This window comes from Balaenoptera physalus, assembly GCF_965194825.1.
Source record: "Balaenoptera physalus genome assembly, chromosome: 6".
NCBI classification, from domain to species: domain Eukaryota; kingdom Metazoa; phylum Chordata; class Mammalia; order Artiodactyla; family Balaenopteridae; genus Balaenoptera; species Balaenoptera physalus.
Genome location: NC_138885.1, coordinates 92191316 through 92210443, shown reverse-complemented (window position 1 = coordinate 92210443; position 19128 = coordinate 92191316). Strand labels below are relative to the sequence as shown.

Sequence of the window (19128 nt, the reverse complement as noted above, 5' to 3'; positions counted from 1 at the left end):
CACGAAAGATCACCATGTAAACTGCGTAGGACAAAAGGGGGGAAAAAAAGTAATTGGAATGGGACCTGCACCCCTCGGAGGGAGCTGTGAAAGGGAAAAAGTTCCCTCACCCTGGAAACCACTTTCACCAGCTGGAAGGTCAGAGGGGACAGATAGGGAGCTTCAGAGGCTCAGAAGAGAGTGTAGCAGCCGGTTTGCGGCAGGCAGGAGAGAGAGAGACCAGGACAGACAGTCCTTGCCACCTCACTGCACTTCCCAGCCCAAGACATGCACCCCCCCTGAAATCTGAGATTACTGCCACCCCTACAACGGGGGGGGGGGATACGCGACTTCAGTGGATTTATACCAGTGGCTTTGTGAGTGCAGTGCCTGAGGGACATCCAAGCTGATTACCAGCATTCCCCAGCTGAGGCGGGTCTGGTGCCAGGAGCAGCAGGTTTTGTGGGTGCACACAAGCAGAAGCAGGGCTGAAATCTGAGCTGATTACCAGCATTCCCACAGCGGAGGCAGGGCCGAGGGCAGTGCCAACAACAGTGTATTTTGTGAGCACATGCACTAGGTAACAGGTGATGGCACAGAGTGCCCGTCCCAGTGGACAGCCCCTGGAGAGGAATATGGAGCAGCTCCTTTCCCAGAGGGAGTGCTCCAGTCCCACCTACCTCACAGTGCAGCTTAGAACTGGATCTGGGGGCTTCTACTCCAACAACTGGCAAGCAGACCCTGCTCTCGATAGAGCAAAGAGGAGGCCCTGCCCACATCCAGTGCAAGCTCTGGTCATCACACCAATCATACCCCATATCAAGGGGATGATGTCCAGCTAACTCTGAGGAAAGACATGGCAGGCATCCATACCAAAAAACAGCCGTCACACCAAAAATAATGGACTCATGGAGGCTACACAGGGATGGTCCCACATAAAAACGGCCCTTTGAGACCACAGTAGATAATTGTTTCCCCTAAATTCAGAGTCAAAGAAATATAAGTGAAAAAGCAGAGGAAACGCTCCCAATTAAAAGAAGAGAAATCCCCTGAAAGAACAAACAATGAAACAGAACTCTCCAGCCTGCCAGACTCCACGTTCAAAAAGGAGGTAATAAAAATGCTGAAGGAATTAAGAAAGGCTGTCAATAGAAATGCAGAGCACTGTAACAAGGAAACAGAAACAATAAAGAGGAGCCAATCAAAATTAGACAACTCAATTGTTGAGATGAAAACCAAACTAAAGGCAATAAAATACCAAACTAAATAATGCAGAAGAACGAGTAAGTGATCTGGAAGATAGAATAATGGAAATCACCCAATCATAACAGCACGCAGAAAGACAAATGAAAAAAAAGAAAAGAAAAAGAAAGCAACATACGAGACCTATGGGCTGATATAAAGGATGCCAAGCTGTGCATGATAGGGATCCCAGGAGGAGAAGAGAGAGGGGGATCTAAAATGTACTTGAAGAAATTATGGCTGAAAACTTCCCAAACCTAATGAAACAGATATCCAGGTAAAGGAAGCACAGAGGGTCCCAAACAAGATGAACCCAAACAGACCTATACCAAGACATATCATAATTAAAATGGCAGAAGTTAAAGACAGGATTCTAAAGGCAGCAAGAGAAAAACAAAGAGTTAGTTACAAAAGAACCCCCGTAATGCTATTTGCTGATTTCTCTACAGAAACTTTGCAGGCCAGAAGGGAATAGCAAAATACTTTCAAAGTCCTGAAAGGGAAAAACCCACAACCTAGGATACTCTACCCAGCAAGATTATCATTTAGAATAGAAGAAAAAATTAAAGAATTTCTCAGGCAAGCAAAAACTAAAAGAATACAGCAATACTGAGTCTACCCTAAAAGAAATATTGAAAGGTTTTCTCTAAATAGAAAAGAAACAAGAACCCATAGGAAAGGGAAAATCAAAATAGGGAAAAGCAAGTATATAAAATGATTGTACACCACTTGAATAAGCCAGTACATAGATAAAAAAAAAAAATCAAAAAATTTTGTGAAAGCAATTATAACTACAATGAACAGCAAAAGGATAAACATGAAAATGTAAAATAGGACATCAAAATCATAAAATGGGGGAAGGAAATAAGAAAATGTAGATTTTTTAGAATGTGTTTGAGCTTATAGGACCACCAGTCTAAAGCAAGTAGACACAGTAATGAGTTAACATACTTGAAAACCAGGGTAACCACAAATCAAAAACATACAAAAGATTCACAAAAACCAAAAAGAATTCAAGTATATATAAAAGAAAACCAGTTGCATCATTTGCAACCATTCTGTAGGTAGTCTTTTCGTTTTGTTTATGGTTTTCTTTGCTATGTAAAAGCTTTTAAGTTTAATTAGGGTCCGCCGCCATTTTAAATCCAACTCCATACAATGCTCCGCCACTGTTGCGGCCACGACTCAGACTGCGTGACAGCACCCACCAGCCAACAATTCTGCCGCCATGGAGGATATAAATCAGTACAGTAACACAGAGGAATTTGCAGAGGGATCCAAGATTAACGTGAGCAAGAATCAGCAGGATGACGGTAAAATGTTTATTGGAGGCTTGAGCTGGGATACAAGTTAAGAAAGATCTGACTGAATATTTGTCTCAACTTGGGGAAGTTGTAGACTGCACAATTAAAACAGACCCAGTCACTGAAAGATCAAGAGGATCTGGATTTGTGCTTTTCAAAGATGCTGCTAGTGTTGATAAGGTTTTGGAAGTTAAAGAACACAAACTGGATGGCAAAGTGCTAGATGCTAAAAAGGTCAAAGCTTTAAAAGGGAAGGAACCTCCCAAAAGGTTTTTTGTGGGTGGACTGAGCCCAGATACTTCTGAAGAACAAATTAAAGAATATTTTGGAGGCTTTGGAAAGATTGAAAATATTGAACTTCCCATGGATACAAAAGCAAATAAGAGGATTTTATTACATATACAGACAAAGAGCCAGTAAAGAAATTGTTAGTAAGCAGTTATCATCAAATTGGTCCTGGGAAGTGTGAAATCAAAGTTGCACATACAGGCAACAAAAAAGAGGAAGATGTGCTGTAGCTGGTGGATGAGGTGGTGCTGGAGTCGTGACTGAGGTCAGGGCCAAAACTGGAACCAAGTAATAATTATTATGGTCAAGGATATGGAAATTACAATAGCGCCTATGGTGGTGATCAACACTATAGTGGCTATGGCTGCTATGATTATTCTGGGTATAACTAGGAACTACGGATACGGACAAGGATATGCAGACTACAGTGACCAAGAAAGCACTTATGGCAAGGCATCTCAAGGGGGTGGCAGTCACCAAAACAATTGCCAGCCATACTACAAGGGGACATTGAAGAAAACAGGAGGAGATTGCTTGCAGGATGACACTGAAGACTGGTCTTCTGTTGATCTAAGATGATTATTCTATAAAAGACTTTCTAGTGTACAAGACACAACTGTATCCAACTGTATATAGCCGCCAATTCGTTTTAACTTTGTCTTCTGCTGTGTTATGACTCAATGTGGATTTGTGTTTATACAAATTTTATTTGTATGATTTCATGTTAAACCTCAAATAAATGCTTCCTTATGTGTTAAAAAAAAATAGATAATTTGAGCAGGCTGATCACTAGAAGTGAAACAGAATCTGTAATTTTAAAAACTCCCTGCAAACAAAAGTCCAGGATTGGATGGCTTCACTGGGGAATTCTACCAAACATACAAAGAAGAACTTATACTAATCCTTCTCAAATTCTTCTAAAAGATTGAAGAGGAGGGAACACTCCCAAAGTCATTCTATGAAGCCACCATCACCCTAATACCAAAACCAGATAGAAACACTACCAAAAAGAAAATTACAGACCAATATCTTTGATGAATATAGATGCAAAAATTCTCAACAAAATACTACCACACTGAATCCAACAACACATACAAAAGATCATACACCACGACCAAGTTGGATTCATCCCAGGGTCATGAGGATGGTTCAACATATGCAAATCAATCAATGTGATAAAGAAATGACAAAACCACATGATCTCAATAGATGCAGAAAAAGCATTTGATAAAATTCAACATCCATTCATGACAGAAAAAAAAATCTTACCCAAGTGGGTATAGAGCGAACATATCTCAACATAATAAAAGCTATTTATGACAAACCTACAGCCAACATAACACTCAACAGTGAAAAGTTGAAAGTTTTCCCACTAAAATCTGGAGCAAGACAAGGATGCTAACTTTCACCACTTCTATTCAACATAGTATTGGAAGTCCTAGCCACAGCAATCAGATAAGAAAAAGAAACAAAACATATCCAAATTGGAAGGAAAGAGGCAAAACTGTCATTATATGCAGATGACATGAGACTATACATAGAAAACCCTAAAGACTCCACACAAAAACTACTAAAACTGATAAACGAATTCAGCAAGGTAGCAGGATATAAGATTAACATACAGAAATCTGTTGCATTTCTTTACACTAACAATGAACTATCAGAAAGGGAAAGTTAAAAAAAAAATCCCTTTTAAAATTGCATCAAAAAGCATAAAATACTTAGGAGTAAACCTGACCAAGGTGAAAGACTTCAACACTGAGAACTATAAAACACTAATAAAGGAAACTGAAGATGATTCAAAGAAATGGAAAGATATCCCATGTGCTTGGATTGGAAGAATATTGTTAAAATGGCCATACTATCCAAAGCAATCTACAGATTTAATGTGAACCCTATCAAATTACCCATGACATTTTTCATAGAACTAGAACAAATAATCCTAAAATTTATATGGAACCATAAAAGACCCAGAATTGCCAATGCAGTCCTGAGGAAAAGGAACAAAGCTGGAGGCATAACTCTCCCAGACTTCAGACAGCACTACAAAGCTACAGTAATCAAAACAGCATGGTATTAGCACAAAAACAGACATATGGATCAATGGAACAGAATAGAGAGCCCAGAAATAAACCCACACACCTACAGTCAATTAATCTTCGACAAAAGAGGCAACAATATACAATGGAGAAAAGACAGTCTCTTCAGCAAGTGGTGTTGGGAAAGCTGGACAGCTGCATGTAAATAAATGAAGTTAGTACACTCCCTCACACCATACACAAAAATAAACTCAAAATGGCTTAAAGACTTAAATATAAGACATGACACCATAAAACTCCTAGAAGAGAACATAGGCAAAACATTCGCTGACATAAATCATAGCAATGTTTTCTTAGGTCAGTTTCCCAAGGCAAAAGAAATAAAAGCATAAACAAACAAATGGGACCTAGTCAAACATATGTTTTTGCACTGCAAAGGAAACCATAAACAAAATGAAAAGACAACCTACAGAATGGGAGAAAATATTTGCAAACGATGTGACTGACAAGGGCTTAATGTCCAAATATACAAAGAGCTCATACAGCTCAATATCAAAAAAGCAAAAAACCCAATCAAAAAATTGGCAGACGAGCTAGTCATTTCTCCAAAGAAGACATTCAGATGGCAAAAAGGCACATGAAAAGATGCTCCAGATTTCTAATTATTAGAGAAATGCAAATCAAAACTACAATGAGGTATCACCTCACACCAGTCAGAATGGCCATCATTAAAAAGTCTACAAATAACAAATGCTGGAGAGGGTGTGGAGAAAAATGAACCCTGCTACATTGTTGATGGGAACGTAAATTGGTACAGCAACCATGGAAAATAGTATGGAGGTTCCTTAAAAAACTAAAAATAGAGGTACCATATGATCCAGCAATTCCACTCCTGGGCATATACGTGGAGAAAACTCTAATTTGAAAAGATACATGCACCCCAATGCACTATTTACAATAGCCAAGACATGGAAGCAACCTAAGTGTCCACTGACATGAATGGATAAAGAAGATGTGAGATAGATATATATATATATATAAAATCCATGTTGCTGCAAATGGCATTATTTCATTCTGTTATTGCTGAGTGGAATACTTTCTGCTGTGTGTGTGTGTATGGATTATCATACTAAGTGAAGTAAGTCAGAAAGAGAAAGACAAATATCATATGATATCATGTATATGTGGAATCTAAAATATGATACAAATGAACTTACTTACAGAACAGAAACAAACTCACAGACACAGAACACAAACTTATGGTTATCAAAGGGGGAAGTGGTTGGAGGGATAAATTAGGAGTTGGGATTAACAGATACACACTACTGTATATAAAAAAACAACAAGGACCTACTGTATAGCACAGGGAACTATATTCAATATCTTGTAATAACCTATAATGGAAAAGAATCTGAAAAAGAACATGTGATTATATCCATATATCTCTCTCTATATATATATCAGTATATATACCTACATATATACATATATCACTTTGATGTACACCTGAAACTAACACATTGTAAATCAACTATACTTGAAAAAAAAAAATCCACTGGTTCAGCTTCTCTGGAGAACCCTAACACAGTGGATCTGAGCGGCACTGTTTCCCGGCCTCCACAGTCCTGCTTCACAGTACACATATTGACTCTCCACACAGATTTGAGAGCACCTCCTCTGTGGTTCCTGTGAGCCTCTCTTGCTGAGGGGAAATGAGAAGGAGGAGGTTAGTGGAATGAGCTACAGCCCCCACCACTACAGGTGATCTCAATGCCTCCACTGGTACTCATCTCCTTTCTCTCCTCCACCTTGGCAAGTCTTTGTGGCTTGCTTGATGGAGTAACCCAAATATCCTTGAGAGGGGCTAGCCAATAAATATGAAAAGAGTTGTGTTTCAGACTATTAGTCTGTATATTACTGTCTCATTGGTTTTCATTTTTAAGTCTTAAAACAATCATTTCAAAATAATTTTTAATGTAATGTTAAATAAGAGTGTACAAATAAAGAAAATCTACTAATTGAGGTAAATCCCAACTTATCACAGTCCAAACTACATACTCTTTTTGAGACAGCATATCTCTTTTGCTAATAAGGTAAAACTATTAAGTTCTCTATGTCCTTGTAAGTTGAATCTCCTACAGGAGCAAGAATAATCATATAAAGGGCTGGAAAATCTGCCTCCATTGAATCAAATACCAGGCTGTCCCCAATTCAACAGGTTATATAAATAAATCTGTTTGAGAAAGAGCTTTCCTTGGCAAAACAAATTAGAATGTATGTTTTAGCTTTGTCAAACCACACAAAGAAAATTATTAAGTATAAACTCAATTGAATAAATCTTTATTGAGCTCCCACGGGGTGCACGAATTTAGGATCTATAATTTACATAAGTAGAAAAGTGTTACTTTAGCCCCTTAACAATTAAAAAAAAAAGCAAATTACAACTTCTCTATATATTTCAAGTGAATCATTTAATGTGAGTGAGGCTCAGTTTGATATTACCATAAGCATTAACAGATGAAAATGGGAAAGTATAAACATTTTCCCTTCTATCAAAAATGGGTTTGATGCCAGGATAAACTAGCCTGTTGGTTTAACAATAGCTGATTAAAAAGGCTAGAGAATCTGGAAGTAAAAAATGTACTTGGAAGCAATGTCCTCTGAGGGCTCATTCCCCTGAGGGCAGCAAAATGCTGAAAAATTTAACTGGCTCAAAAATTATACTGAGAGATCAAAAAGAAGAGTTAGTCACAGCTTGGGAAAAAATTCTGAGAACAGATGACACTAAATGTAGTTAGATTAATAATTCCAAAGTTTCCCTGGAGTTATAATAGCACTCTGAGCTAACCAAAGGGGCTATAACCTCATGCTCCTTTGAACAGAGTGGTTTTAAATGATAGATTCTCCAGTGCACCAACTGTATTTTCAAGTATAATTCTAGTATTTGTACCTAGCAATACAGAAGAAAAAGCAGCAGGAAGAAAGTGTCAAGTATATAGGACATAAAAGGGTTTGGCAGCCCTAGAATTCCCAGTTTGAATCTTTTTCATCAGGAAAATCCCATTCCGGCTCAGTCCAAGGTGACACTGGAGGTGGCGCTGTTGATGGCCTGTGACAAGCAGGAGGCAACAGTGAAAGTATTGAACTCTGGCTTTCTTCCTTCATCTGTTAAAGAAACTCAAAATAAGGCTGTTGGTACATAAATTCAATACATTAGTTTTTTTAGTAAAAAATAACTTTTAAAGAAATTATGTTAAATGTGTTTAAATTGTTTTTAGGTATTTTCACTTAAACATGCCTTTGATTCTGGTCATCCGAAAACAAGAAGAAGTAACAGCCAAATAAACTGACTTTTATCAGAATTATTTTGCCCTTACATCATTTCTAGCCAATATAGAAAAATAAAATGTCTCTACATTAATCAAAGTATAAGCTGAGGATAAAGTAACACATGATGATATTCCGTTTGTCTTTACTCATTTTGTTTTGCTGAATGGAAATATTTTAGAAAGTCTATAATTAAACTACCAAAAATGTTTTCTTCTTTTTAACTTTATCTTATAAGAAAATTATTAAGAATCTTAGTAACCGAACTGTCCCATTAAGCCAACAAAATGATGTGACTTTTTAGTAGTATTAAAAAACATCTAGACAACAAAGATAGATCAGCTCACCTGTTTGAAGAAAACATGGGATAATAAACTGCTTGCTGATGGCCTGAAATTTTTTTGAAAAAATTATTTTAAAAAAGACCTCATATTAGAATGTAGATTTTTTCGGTGTAAACTATGTTAGAACTTAGGTTTAGAGCTATAAAACTCAATACACAAAAATTAAAAGGAAAAAATAAATGTAAGGAAGCCCAATTCTTAGCTTCAACCTTAACTAATGGGAAGAATTAATTCCAGAGATAACCTTCAATTAGTCTGTAACTTAACATTTATTAGGCACTTACTAATTATAAGGATCTATACTAGGCACTAAGGGGCTTAAAAAAGATTAAAAAGACACACACCTTATTTCCAAAATGCTAACGCATTAGTTATCTGTGATAATAATTATTGTAATACCAGCAACTAACACTCTTGTACTGCTTGGAAGTTTCTAAAATGTCTTAACATAAGTGCAGTAATTAACGTCCAGAAAGATTAACTGATTTTTACAAGGTGACTTGGTTAGGAAACTATACAGCTGAGACTGAAGCCCAAGTCTTCTGACTTCTAATCTAGTATTCTTCCCATTTGCTCATTGTCTCCACTTGCTTTTAGCATTGGTATTTTCTGGATTAGGCTACTGTATAGTTTTTTGATGAAAAGACTGATAAAAGACTTGAATTTGGCAAGAAGGAAATATCATAAAACTTCTATAAAATACAAGACACAGATATTTTATGCTATTTAGAAGTGACCAATATTACCTTTTCTCAGGGTCTTGCTGCAAACAGAGCTGTACCAAGCTAAGGAAGGCAGGAGAGAATGTTTTTGAGGGCGGTGTTTGCAATCTGTCACTATTTACTGTGCGAGTTCCACTGGAGACATGTACACTTTCTCCAATCCCAGAGTCTACACCTGATCGGGAATTTTTCATTCTGGATTCTGACTGAGGGAAAATACTGATATCCAATGGGCTATAAGGAGGACCTTTCAGTTTCTGTAACAACATCTAAAAGAAAGAAAAATTTCCTTCAATCCTTTTCAGGCAAAATATTAAAGCAATAACAACAACAATAAAGGTCCTAAGAGTCTACAGCAAAGATGTTTAAAAGAAATTATCTAGAATGTAAGGGATCTTATGAAAGGAAAGTAGTTCAGGGATTTTAGCAGCATTTACCTGAGTCCTGTGCATGTCCTGGAAAGGTACCTGCCCACTGGCCAATTCACATGCTGTAATCCCAACGCTGTAAATATCTGACTTTACATTATATCCATGTAAATCCTGTAGAACAATTAATTTGAAGTCCTTTAGTGTAAATACCCTTTAAAAAGTTACATACAGGGTTTCCCTGGTGGCGCAGTGGTTAGGAGTCCGCCTGCCAATGCAGGGGACATGGGTTCGAGCCCTGGTCCGGGAAGATCCCACATGCCACGGAGCAACTGGGCCCGTGCACCCCAACTACTGAGCCTGTGCTCTAGAGCCCACAAGCCACAACTACTGAGCCCGTGTGCCACATCTATTGAAGCCTGCGCGCCTGGAGCCCGTGCTCTGCAACAAGGGAAGCCACCGCAGTGAGGAGCCCGTGCACCACAATGAAGAGTAGCCCCCGCTCTCTGCAATTGGAGGAAGCCCGCGTGCAGCAACAAAGACCCAACACAGCCAGAAATAAATAAAGTAAATAAATTTATAAAAAAAAAAGGTTACATACATATGCTTTTTTGATAAAGGGTGGTGAATAATAATGGAAAAAACTCATGAGAAATCAAGATATACCTAATATTTGGTATACATTTAAAAATTCCTAACATAATTTTGACAAGAAAGAATAAAAAAAGTCTTGCAGTAGGCCTTTCATCAATCCAAATATAAGGGCACAACTGTCCTTCAGTCAAACTCAGAAGACACTTAAGACACATAGACAACCCAATGCAATGGCCACACCTGACCTGTCTCAGTAGTTCTGGACTCAGCCACGGCTGCACTGATGTGCTGAACTGTGGGAAATCATACACAGCCCTATGCTTCTGTCCATGCTTAACCAAACTATGCAGATGGGACAGGCCAGAGAGGGTCACTAGGCCATCACCAGAAATGAGGATATGGCTGGCTTTAATACTCCTAGAACAAAAAGAAACAATCCTAAATACTAAGAAATTGGCCAATGCAGAAAGAATAAAAATCTGGTCAGAATAAATCCATGTATTCCTTTGGAAATTAAATACTCCTTAGAAGTTATAATTTAAAGTTAAATGCAATATTATCCAATAAAAGATAGCCTCTCATGGTATTAACAAAATTTATAAAGATATGTCTAATGTAAAAATTTCCTTCATCAAATAAATTATAAAAGAGGCTTGTTTTTCATCCTAAACATGGAAACTGGAAACTAATAGAGCAGGATGGCCAATAGTCTGGTAAAGTATAATAAAATCTTGATTAATTAGAATACTGTCTGCTAGAAATCCTCAGTTAACCAGAATGCTGCTAAGAAACAACAAACAGTAAGAAAAAAGCTTTGAGGTGAAACAAACAATAAGAAAACAAGCTTATTTAAAAGCAACTTAATTAAAAAGGAAAACAAAGTCCCAATGTATCTTAGAACAGCATTGTTTTTAACATTCAGCCAATTACTTCTGCACCTACAGTTTGGCAACAAGAGAACTGATATTTAGTATGATAATCTCAAAGTGCTACAGAACACTTAAGAAATCAAAGTTTAGTTACAATCTGTATATAATATAAACATGACATACAACTGAAAAGCAAATAAAGCAGCTCTTTATTTGCTTAAGGAAAAAACAAAACACAAGAGTTAACTAGGATCCCACTCCCCACAGCTTATACCCCAAACAGATAGGTTCTTGTAACCCTCATTATTGGGACTTGAGCTCTGCGAGGACTGGCACTCCACCCCAGCACTGAGCACAGCACTTGGCACAGAGGAGGTGGTCTGAACATTTCTGGTGAATGAACTATAAAATGTAAGCATCTACTATACCTATTGGTCCTTTCCTCCCTCAATTTTCATTTGCAAGTTTCCTATCCTCCATTCTAACACTCAACTGCTCCTTCCTAAAAGCTCCCTAAAAGACTTCTTCCTCTCAAATTCTTTCACTTTGTAAAATACAAATAAGTAAATACCTGTGAATACAGCCATTTTGATGCAGATAGTTCAACCCTCTCACTGCTCCAAAGAGAATGTTTCTTATTAAAGTTTCACTCATTCCTTCAGGAAAGTAAGTCCTCAAGAGTTGACTTGCTGAACCTGAAAGAAACCCCTGAAATCTTTAGATGAACACTGAAAGTGATTTTGCTTCTAGCTATGTTTTAAATGTTCTTATCAACCGTAAATACACACACATGCTCGCATGCACACGTGTTACATTTTAGAGTCTAACCACTTTCTTATGCCAAGGTAATTTTCCTTCACCAATCTTTAAAAAGACTTTTCTAATGACATGCTAGAGATTAGGAAAGTGAATTAACAATAGTCAATATTACTAAAAAAATACATACTGTGTGAGAACATATATATTTTAAATCCACAGGCAATTCACAAAAGCTATCCTAAAAATCAAAGCTCTAGAATCCATTCATTTATTTATTCAATACACCTACTGAACACTACTTGTGCTAGGTATTTTACGACCACCTGGGGATACCAAAATGAAAAATACATACATGATCCTGCCCTCGAGAAGCTCAAATCCAGTGAAGGAGACAGGTACACATGCAGATGTTTACAATACAGTGAAATAAGTTTACAATGCAGAGAAACAAGGATAGGGATGGTGTGCACAAGTAGAAAAACTACTTTTGCTTGAAGAATAACAGCAGCTCTCCACTGAGAGAGAGGAAGGAAACTGAAGGGAAAAAGACAGCTTGTTCAAAGGATTGACTTCTTGGAGAAGCAATCAGTGGTGGTTTCAATGATCATGAGACCCTTTCTACGTTTTTTTCTGAAGACTAAAATTCAACATGAACCAGATATAAAAATATATCATGAAATCTAGAATTGGCCATCAGATTTATAAATTAAAAGTAGTGAATCATAAATCTAAGATCACACTCATCCTTATAATTATAGCATCCAGGCTAAACCATGAATTATTTTACCTAAAATGAGTTTTCTTACCATAGGCCATAAAAGGAGAAATAACCCAAAGCCAGCTGCCAACAGTGAAAACAGTCCAGTAAGTTGTAATATTGGGATGCCGGAAAAAGTGGGACAGAATCACTGCTTTCTAGTACAGAAACACAAGAGACAAGACATTTAAAAACAACCTTTTTAGCTGATTCACGTTGTTAAAAAGCAGAAACTAACACACCAGTGTAAAGAAATTGTACTCCAATAAAGATGTTAAAAAAAAAAGGGAAATGTAAATAAAAATAAAGTGGATTTAAATAATAAAACAAACCAAAAAAAACCAACCTTTTTCCTCATTATGAAGATAACAGTAGTGGCAGCTTATTAGTACTAATAATGGAGCTTATTAGTACTAAAGCACTGTTCTTAGTGCTATCATGTCTTTAAATCTCACAACCACTACACAAAGTATGTGACATTATAATTCCCATTTTACAGAAGAGGATACTTAGAAACAAGCTAGAAAACTTGTCCAAAAGCACATAATTAATGAAAGTAGGATGTGAACTTATTAGACAGTCTGACTCCAGAGAGGTCATAGTCAATAACTATACTGTGTTCTTATGATAGAAACATTTAAAAAATACATTAAAATATGAATATAAAAGTCACTTCTAACATTAAATCATAGAACCACTATTAACATTTCAGTATAATTTATTCCAGTCTTCTTCTGTGCAATATACATGTGCACATGTAGATAGTTAAAAAATTGGGATAATATCAAAACAAAATCCTTTCCCTCTTTATATCAAAAATAATTGGTGACAATTGAAATGGTATTATAATATTCCTGAAATGCAATCTGTTAAAATTTATCAATTCAGAAGCTAATTTTACTTAGCTGGATGAAAAGGAAACTGTTTGCTTTTGTTTTTTCTATTTCCCTATAGGACTATTTGTGACTGGACTGACGAGGGGTATTTAAATAAATTCCAGACCAGTGTTCCAAATATGATATTCATTTGAAGGAACTTATAGTAGTTACCAAAGTTTGAATATATTTGCTCTTTCATGGATCTGGCTTCCAAGTATTCTTTCCAATTCTGTAATTGCATGTTTATTAGAAGAAAGAAATCTACCTTTCTCTAACAGAACTACTAATTTGCGAAAAAAAAAATTCTTATAGGTGTAATCTTCTCAAATAGACATTAAGTTAAATGTATCTTTTTTTTTTTTTTATATTGTTACCTGTAAAGCTTTCAGGCGTTCTTCAGTGCAGTTTTCCAGATTTGTAATTTTTACAGTGACCAGTGTTCCTGTAGGAGTATGCCGTGCAAGATGGACAGAAGTCAAGTTGTCAAATCCTCTTCCTACAATCAGACGTAAAACTTGTGTTAATGACCAAAGGAAAAAAACTGATAATCTGGAGTTCATCAAAATTAAAAAATTAAAAATTTTGGCTCTTCAAGAAAACACTGTTAAGAAAATGAGAAGGCAAGCCACTGATTGAAAGTATTAACAATATTTATATCTGACAAGACTTACACACAGAGTACTATATAAAGAACTCTTATATCTCTATAATAAATGACAAACATCCCAACTAAAAATTAGGCAGAAGATTAAATAGGTAAGCCACAAAAGAAGACACAGAAGTGGCTAACAAGCACATGAAAAGATGCTCAAAATAGAGGAGTAGGAATTAAACACAATATACCATTACACACCTATTGTAATGGTTAATATTGTGACTTGATAAACAAATTGTTACATTCAAACAATGGAATGTTACTCAGCAATCCCTACTCCCAGTCCCTGGCAACCACTGATGTGATTTTTGTTTGTCATGTAAATAGTATCATAGGGAGTACAGTTTTTTGTGTCTGGCTTCTTTCACCTAGTATAATGCTTTTGAGATTCATCCATGTTTCAGTAGTTAATTTCTCTCTATTACAGAGTAATAATCCATTATATGTATATACCACAATTTATTTTTATCTATTCGTAAGTTGATAAATACTTCAGTTGTTTTCCGTTTTTTGTGACTACAAATAAAGCTGCCAAAACCATTCTTTAAGTAGACATATGTTTTCATTTCTCTTTGGCAAATACCTGCAAGTGGGATTGCTAGGTCGTGTACGTTTAACCTTATAAGAAGTTGCCAAACTGTTTCTGAAAGTGGCTGAACCTCTTTGCATTCCCACAAGCCACGTATAAGTACTGCAGTTACTTGACATACTCACCGGCATTTGGTGTTGTCAGTTTTTAAATTAAAAACACCTAGAATGGTAATCTCTTAATAGACACCTAATAAATGTTAGTTTCCTCCCTCTCTCCACAGTCACCAAACTCTGTCACTTTTATGGTTGAAATGCAGTTAATCTGAAATTCATCCCTTCCTCCCCAGTGACAAGCATCACTTGCCTTAACTCAAGTCCTGTCCTTGTTCTCTGGATAGATGCAGTGACTTCCTCACTATGCCCTGCATTCTCGATCAGGACATGCACCAAAACTACTGATGGAACTACTTCAAAAGCCTGTGCCTAGGTCCCATTCACCAGAAATTTTGATTCAGGAGGTCTGTGATGGGATATAGGCACTGCAATTTTTAAAAAGACTCTGGTGATGAGGATGATACTTCTGGCTGTAAACCCCTGATATACTATATCTTCCAGATTGCTGCCTGGAACTGCTGCCAGTTGTCGTTCTAAATTCAACATTTTATCAAAAGAAAGGTACTACAGTGCAGCAGCTGAGAGCTTAGACCTTACAGTCACAACAGTTTGCTTTCAAATCACTAACTGTATGACTATTACTTAAATTCTCAGAGCCTCAGTATCCTCATCTGCAAAATGGGAGGGCTAAAGGGGTGAAATGAAAAAATACATATAAAATGTCCAGCCTAATGCCGATTAGATGCTATTATTATCATCATCACTATTCCACAATGTCTCTCTAGTAGAGACAATAGATTCCAAACCTTTCCTTAAATCCACTGAGTAATGAAGTGGGTACGTTGCAGGGCTGACAGAGAGAGTCTGAACTTCTATATATATACCCCATATGAGGTCTTTCACAATGTGTTCCAAGCCTCCTTTTTCAGATTTATCTCCTCCTACTGCCTACTCTCCCTATGTTCCTGAGTCTAGGCACAGAGCAGCTATGTGATAGTCCTTCCTCAGTCACCTATTGGAGTAATTATTTTTTTACCTTTTTTGGATTGACACTATCTGAAAAGTCCTTTCTAATTTGGGGGCATTTTCCACCAGTGCTATTTTAGAAAAGGTCAAATCCTTATTTCTCTTTTGGTCACCCTGACCTGGGCATGGGAGGGTCAATGACATAAGCTTGGTCAATTGGAGGACGAAGTGAGTGACAAAAGAAGCAGAGGCAGTCAGAACTCACACTTAAAACTTAAAACCTTACCTAAAATCCCATTTTCAGTAGGAACTTTTTTCAGTTAAGTTGGAACTCACCAGTGGGGTCCAACATCATCTAGTGGGGTTAAAGTACCCTACTAGCATACATTAACTAGCCTGCTCTTACGCTGTGACCCAGGCTACGGTTCTAGTCACATAGTTTCTCTTGGTTTCTTCCAAGCCCATTTCTCTAGCCAATGATTCTGTGAGTTAGCAAAATTGTTCTAAAAATTCTTTTAGTTTAAGTAGTCAGGACTGTTTTTTGTTGTTTGAATAAAAACCCTGACTAGAATATTTAGTAAACTTTTCCTCATGCTTCAGGATCCAGCCCCTTTTTGCTATCTTCCTTGACTCCTAGAAGAGTCGAGATGAACAGGTGAATGCTCCATCTTCTCTGTTCCCATAACACTTAGCACACCTCTACTACAGTACTGTCCAGTGCATAAGACAAAGCTATCTTTCATGTTCGTCTTCCCAGAGAGGATGTGAACTCCTCAAGTGTTTTACATGGCTTTATAGTCCTAGCACCTGAGATAGTATCTCTTTGTATTATTTAAGAGATGTTTCTGAATACTCAGAGCAACTTTTCACAGGTATAAGGCTAAAAACAATAACTCAGCCGGTTCCAAACTTAACTGAAAAAAGTTTCTACTACGAATGGGATTTTAGGCAAGGTTTTAAGTTAAAAGAAAGTAATTTGGTTAAAGGACTGTAACTGAAAAGATTTACATGATTTGATTTAAATCAGACAAATGATCAGAAGTTCCCCACAATAAAGATACAAATAACAAATGCTTAGATTATTTAGTGTCTTCCTCCTCTACAAGTACTTCAGTGAAAAAGTAAAAATTCTAGAAGGTGATCTTGAAAAAAATCTGGGCTACTGTTTTACAGATAAAATTAACAGATCCGTTTGACTGACACAATTAACATTTAGTTTTATGCTGTGGGTAACAACAGAGACCTGCTTACAAAGTAATCTTTTTGTCATCAATTTCATTTCTAACAATGATGAGTCAATTAGATGCAATCCAGAATGATTACCTATTTCCACTTGGAGTTCATAGTGAGAAACGTTGGTGGAACAGATCACTTCACTGGCTCTAGTGGATGGAGGCAACAAGGAAAGGGTTGGCTCATCAACCTGCATTGTTTTAGAAATATGAAAACAAAATAGGTATAAACTTTTTGGTGCCCCAATTTGGTCCCCTACTCCAATGTAAAATACTGATATTGTCTTTTCAAGCACACAAGTGCTCATTAGGAAGGCACTGAAAGGTGGCTTAAGAGACTGTTTTAAGATCCAAAAAGTATTTACAACAGCTAATAAGAGATGCTAGTTATAAAGCTATCAGCCTGTGAAGGGGGAGAGGGCTAGAAAAACATATTTACAGGTACTGAAGAATACTTTTCAGCACAATTTCCAGGAAGCATTCTTAGGAGTTGCTAAGAATGGCTGTTGACTCTTCAGGGTATCTAATAAATATATCAAGGGAAGAAATGAAAGGACCTATGAGGAATATTCTATTCTGGTGCTCTTGCTTCAAGTGGTTATCAGTTACAATCACTACACATACAAGTATCTGCTCAGCTAATGGAGGTGTTAACAATCAAGGAACAATTTCCATACTAAAACCTATTAAAAGAAGCTGAAGACGTTTTTCAAAGATGAGATGAATCAGAAGGGAGGTCAGAAAGAAAAATAAGCCTCAAGAGATGGGAGAACAGGATAGGGTACAGAAGTCCTGAGTTAATGACCATGTACCACTATGGCCTTTCACGGGATACTGTGGAGTCAGAGTGCTAGGTTTGCACCAGATCCCAGTGGCACTGAAATAACATGCACACAGGAGAAAGAAGAGGCCAACTCCACTGGCATCATATGATAGCCATGAGGATCTCTAAAAGGACACCAGTACTCCGAAAGACACTTAGCAGTCTTTACAGGCACCAGCAGGTGACAAGAATCTTGTTACTACCTCCAAGGTAAAGAGAAGGAAGAAGGGAGTTAGGAATGACATTACTATGTACTAGGAATTCTGCTAACTATTTTGTACATTTGCTTCTACATGTTCCCCAAGCTTTTAAGAGAGCAGAAAAATATAATTGTAAGCTCATGGTAAAAGGTGAATAATCTGCAAGAGGGATGAAAGGCTATAAAAAGAAATTCTACCATACGATTGGAAATAATCCCAATGAAGAAAGAAATCTAAATAAATCAATTCAATTTCTTTAGAACAAGTAGTCTTAAACTCAGATTTAAAGAACACATATAAGAGAGAGAAGGAAGGGCATATAGCAGTTTAAAAAATGTTTAAAGTGATAAGCTATAAGTCTGTCAGGAAGGCTAGAGCACAGAATGAACTTAGGCTTACAGTTCACTGCTTGAAAAAACTGGCATCAGGTTACTAGATGATGGATTGAAATAAGGTTAATCAACCTCTACTTTGCTTCCATCAACTCCATTAGGGAAATAGACTTCTTTAAACTAGAAGCACTTAGGTTGTAATTAAGTAGCTGAAGCTCAAAACAGGTTGTTTTAAATAGGTTCAAACCTCCAAACCAAAGACAATTACATCTAGGATATTAAGTCTGCAAATATAGTAAAACTCAGATGAGAAACCCAAATGTAAATAGTCAAACATTGACTCAATTTTCAAAAAAGGGAAAAAAGGATAAAGGGGCAAGCTTGATGCTGTTGCCCAGTAAGGTCTGGTATCAAATCACTACACAGATGAGTTATGGACACTTAAGAAAACAACATGGTAATCACAAGAAGACAATATAGGTTTACTAAGAGTAAATCATCTTAAAACTAACCTCACTTCTCTTTTTGATTTCATGACTAGTTAGAGAATTAGAAAGCAAAAATCACGGCAGGGTCCTTGTCCTTGTCAAACTTTTTAATAACTTTTTGAACTAAAAATTCAAAAGACCTGGTTAATGAATAATCTGGGAAAAAAGTCATGAAAACAATACCATTTACAATAGCACCAAAAAGAATAAAATACTTAGAAATTAACTTAACCAAGGCAGTGAAAGACTTGTACAATGGAAACTACAAAACATTGCTGAAAGAAATTAAAGAAGACATAACTGAATGGAAACATACT

At 36.7% G+C, this 19128-nt stretch overlaps 1 protein-coding gene and 1 pseudogene across 9 annotated transcripts in view; one reads left to right on the top strand and one right to left on the bottom strand.

Annotated features, from left to right (window-relative positions):
- STRADB (STE20 related adaptor beta) overlaps positions 1 to 19128 on the bottom strand; it is an 89868-nt gene that overhangs the window by 61449 nt on the left and 9291 nt on the right. For 3 of the 8 annotated variants that reach the window (XM_082467218.1, XM_082467219.1, XM_082467217.1), the window contains 9 exons: positions 17060 to 17159; positions 13845 to 13966; positions 12642 to 12750; positions 11648 to 11771; positions 10453 to 10624; positions 9683 to 9787; positions 9270 to 9514; positions 8527 to 8569; positions 7177 to 8017 (listed from right to left, as the gene is read on the bottom strand). In XM_082467218.1, coding sequence (XP_082323344.1) covers positions 7874 to 8017; positions 8527 to 8569; positions 9270 to 9514; positions 9683 to 9787; positions 10453 to 10624; positions 11648 to 11771; positions 12642 to 12750; positions 13845 to 13966; positions 17060 to 17159 — 1164 coding nt within the window. In that variant the 3' untranslated portion in view covers positions 7177 to 7873. Of the gene's footprint in view, positions 1 to 7176; positions 8042 to 8526; positions 8570 to 9269; positions 9515 to 9682; positions 9788 to 10452; positions 10625 to 11647; positions 11772 to 12641; positions 12751 to 13844; positions 13967 to 17059; positions 17160 to 19128 lie in introns of those variants that run through there. The other 5 variants (XM_082467223.1, XM_082467222.1, XM_082467224.1 and 2 more) reach the window with 3 other exon arrangements.
- Positions 738 to 4947, top strand: LOC309663346 (heterogeneous nuclear ribonucleoprotein D-like pseudogene; annotated as a pseudogene). Its single transcript has one exon. The product of its transcript is annotated as a heterogeneous nuclear ribonucleoprotein D-like pseudogene (transcript).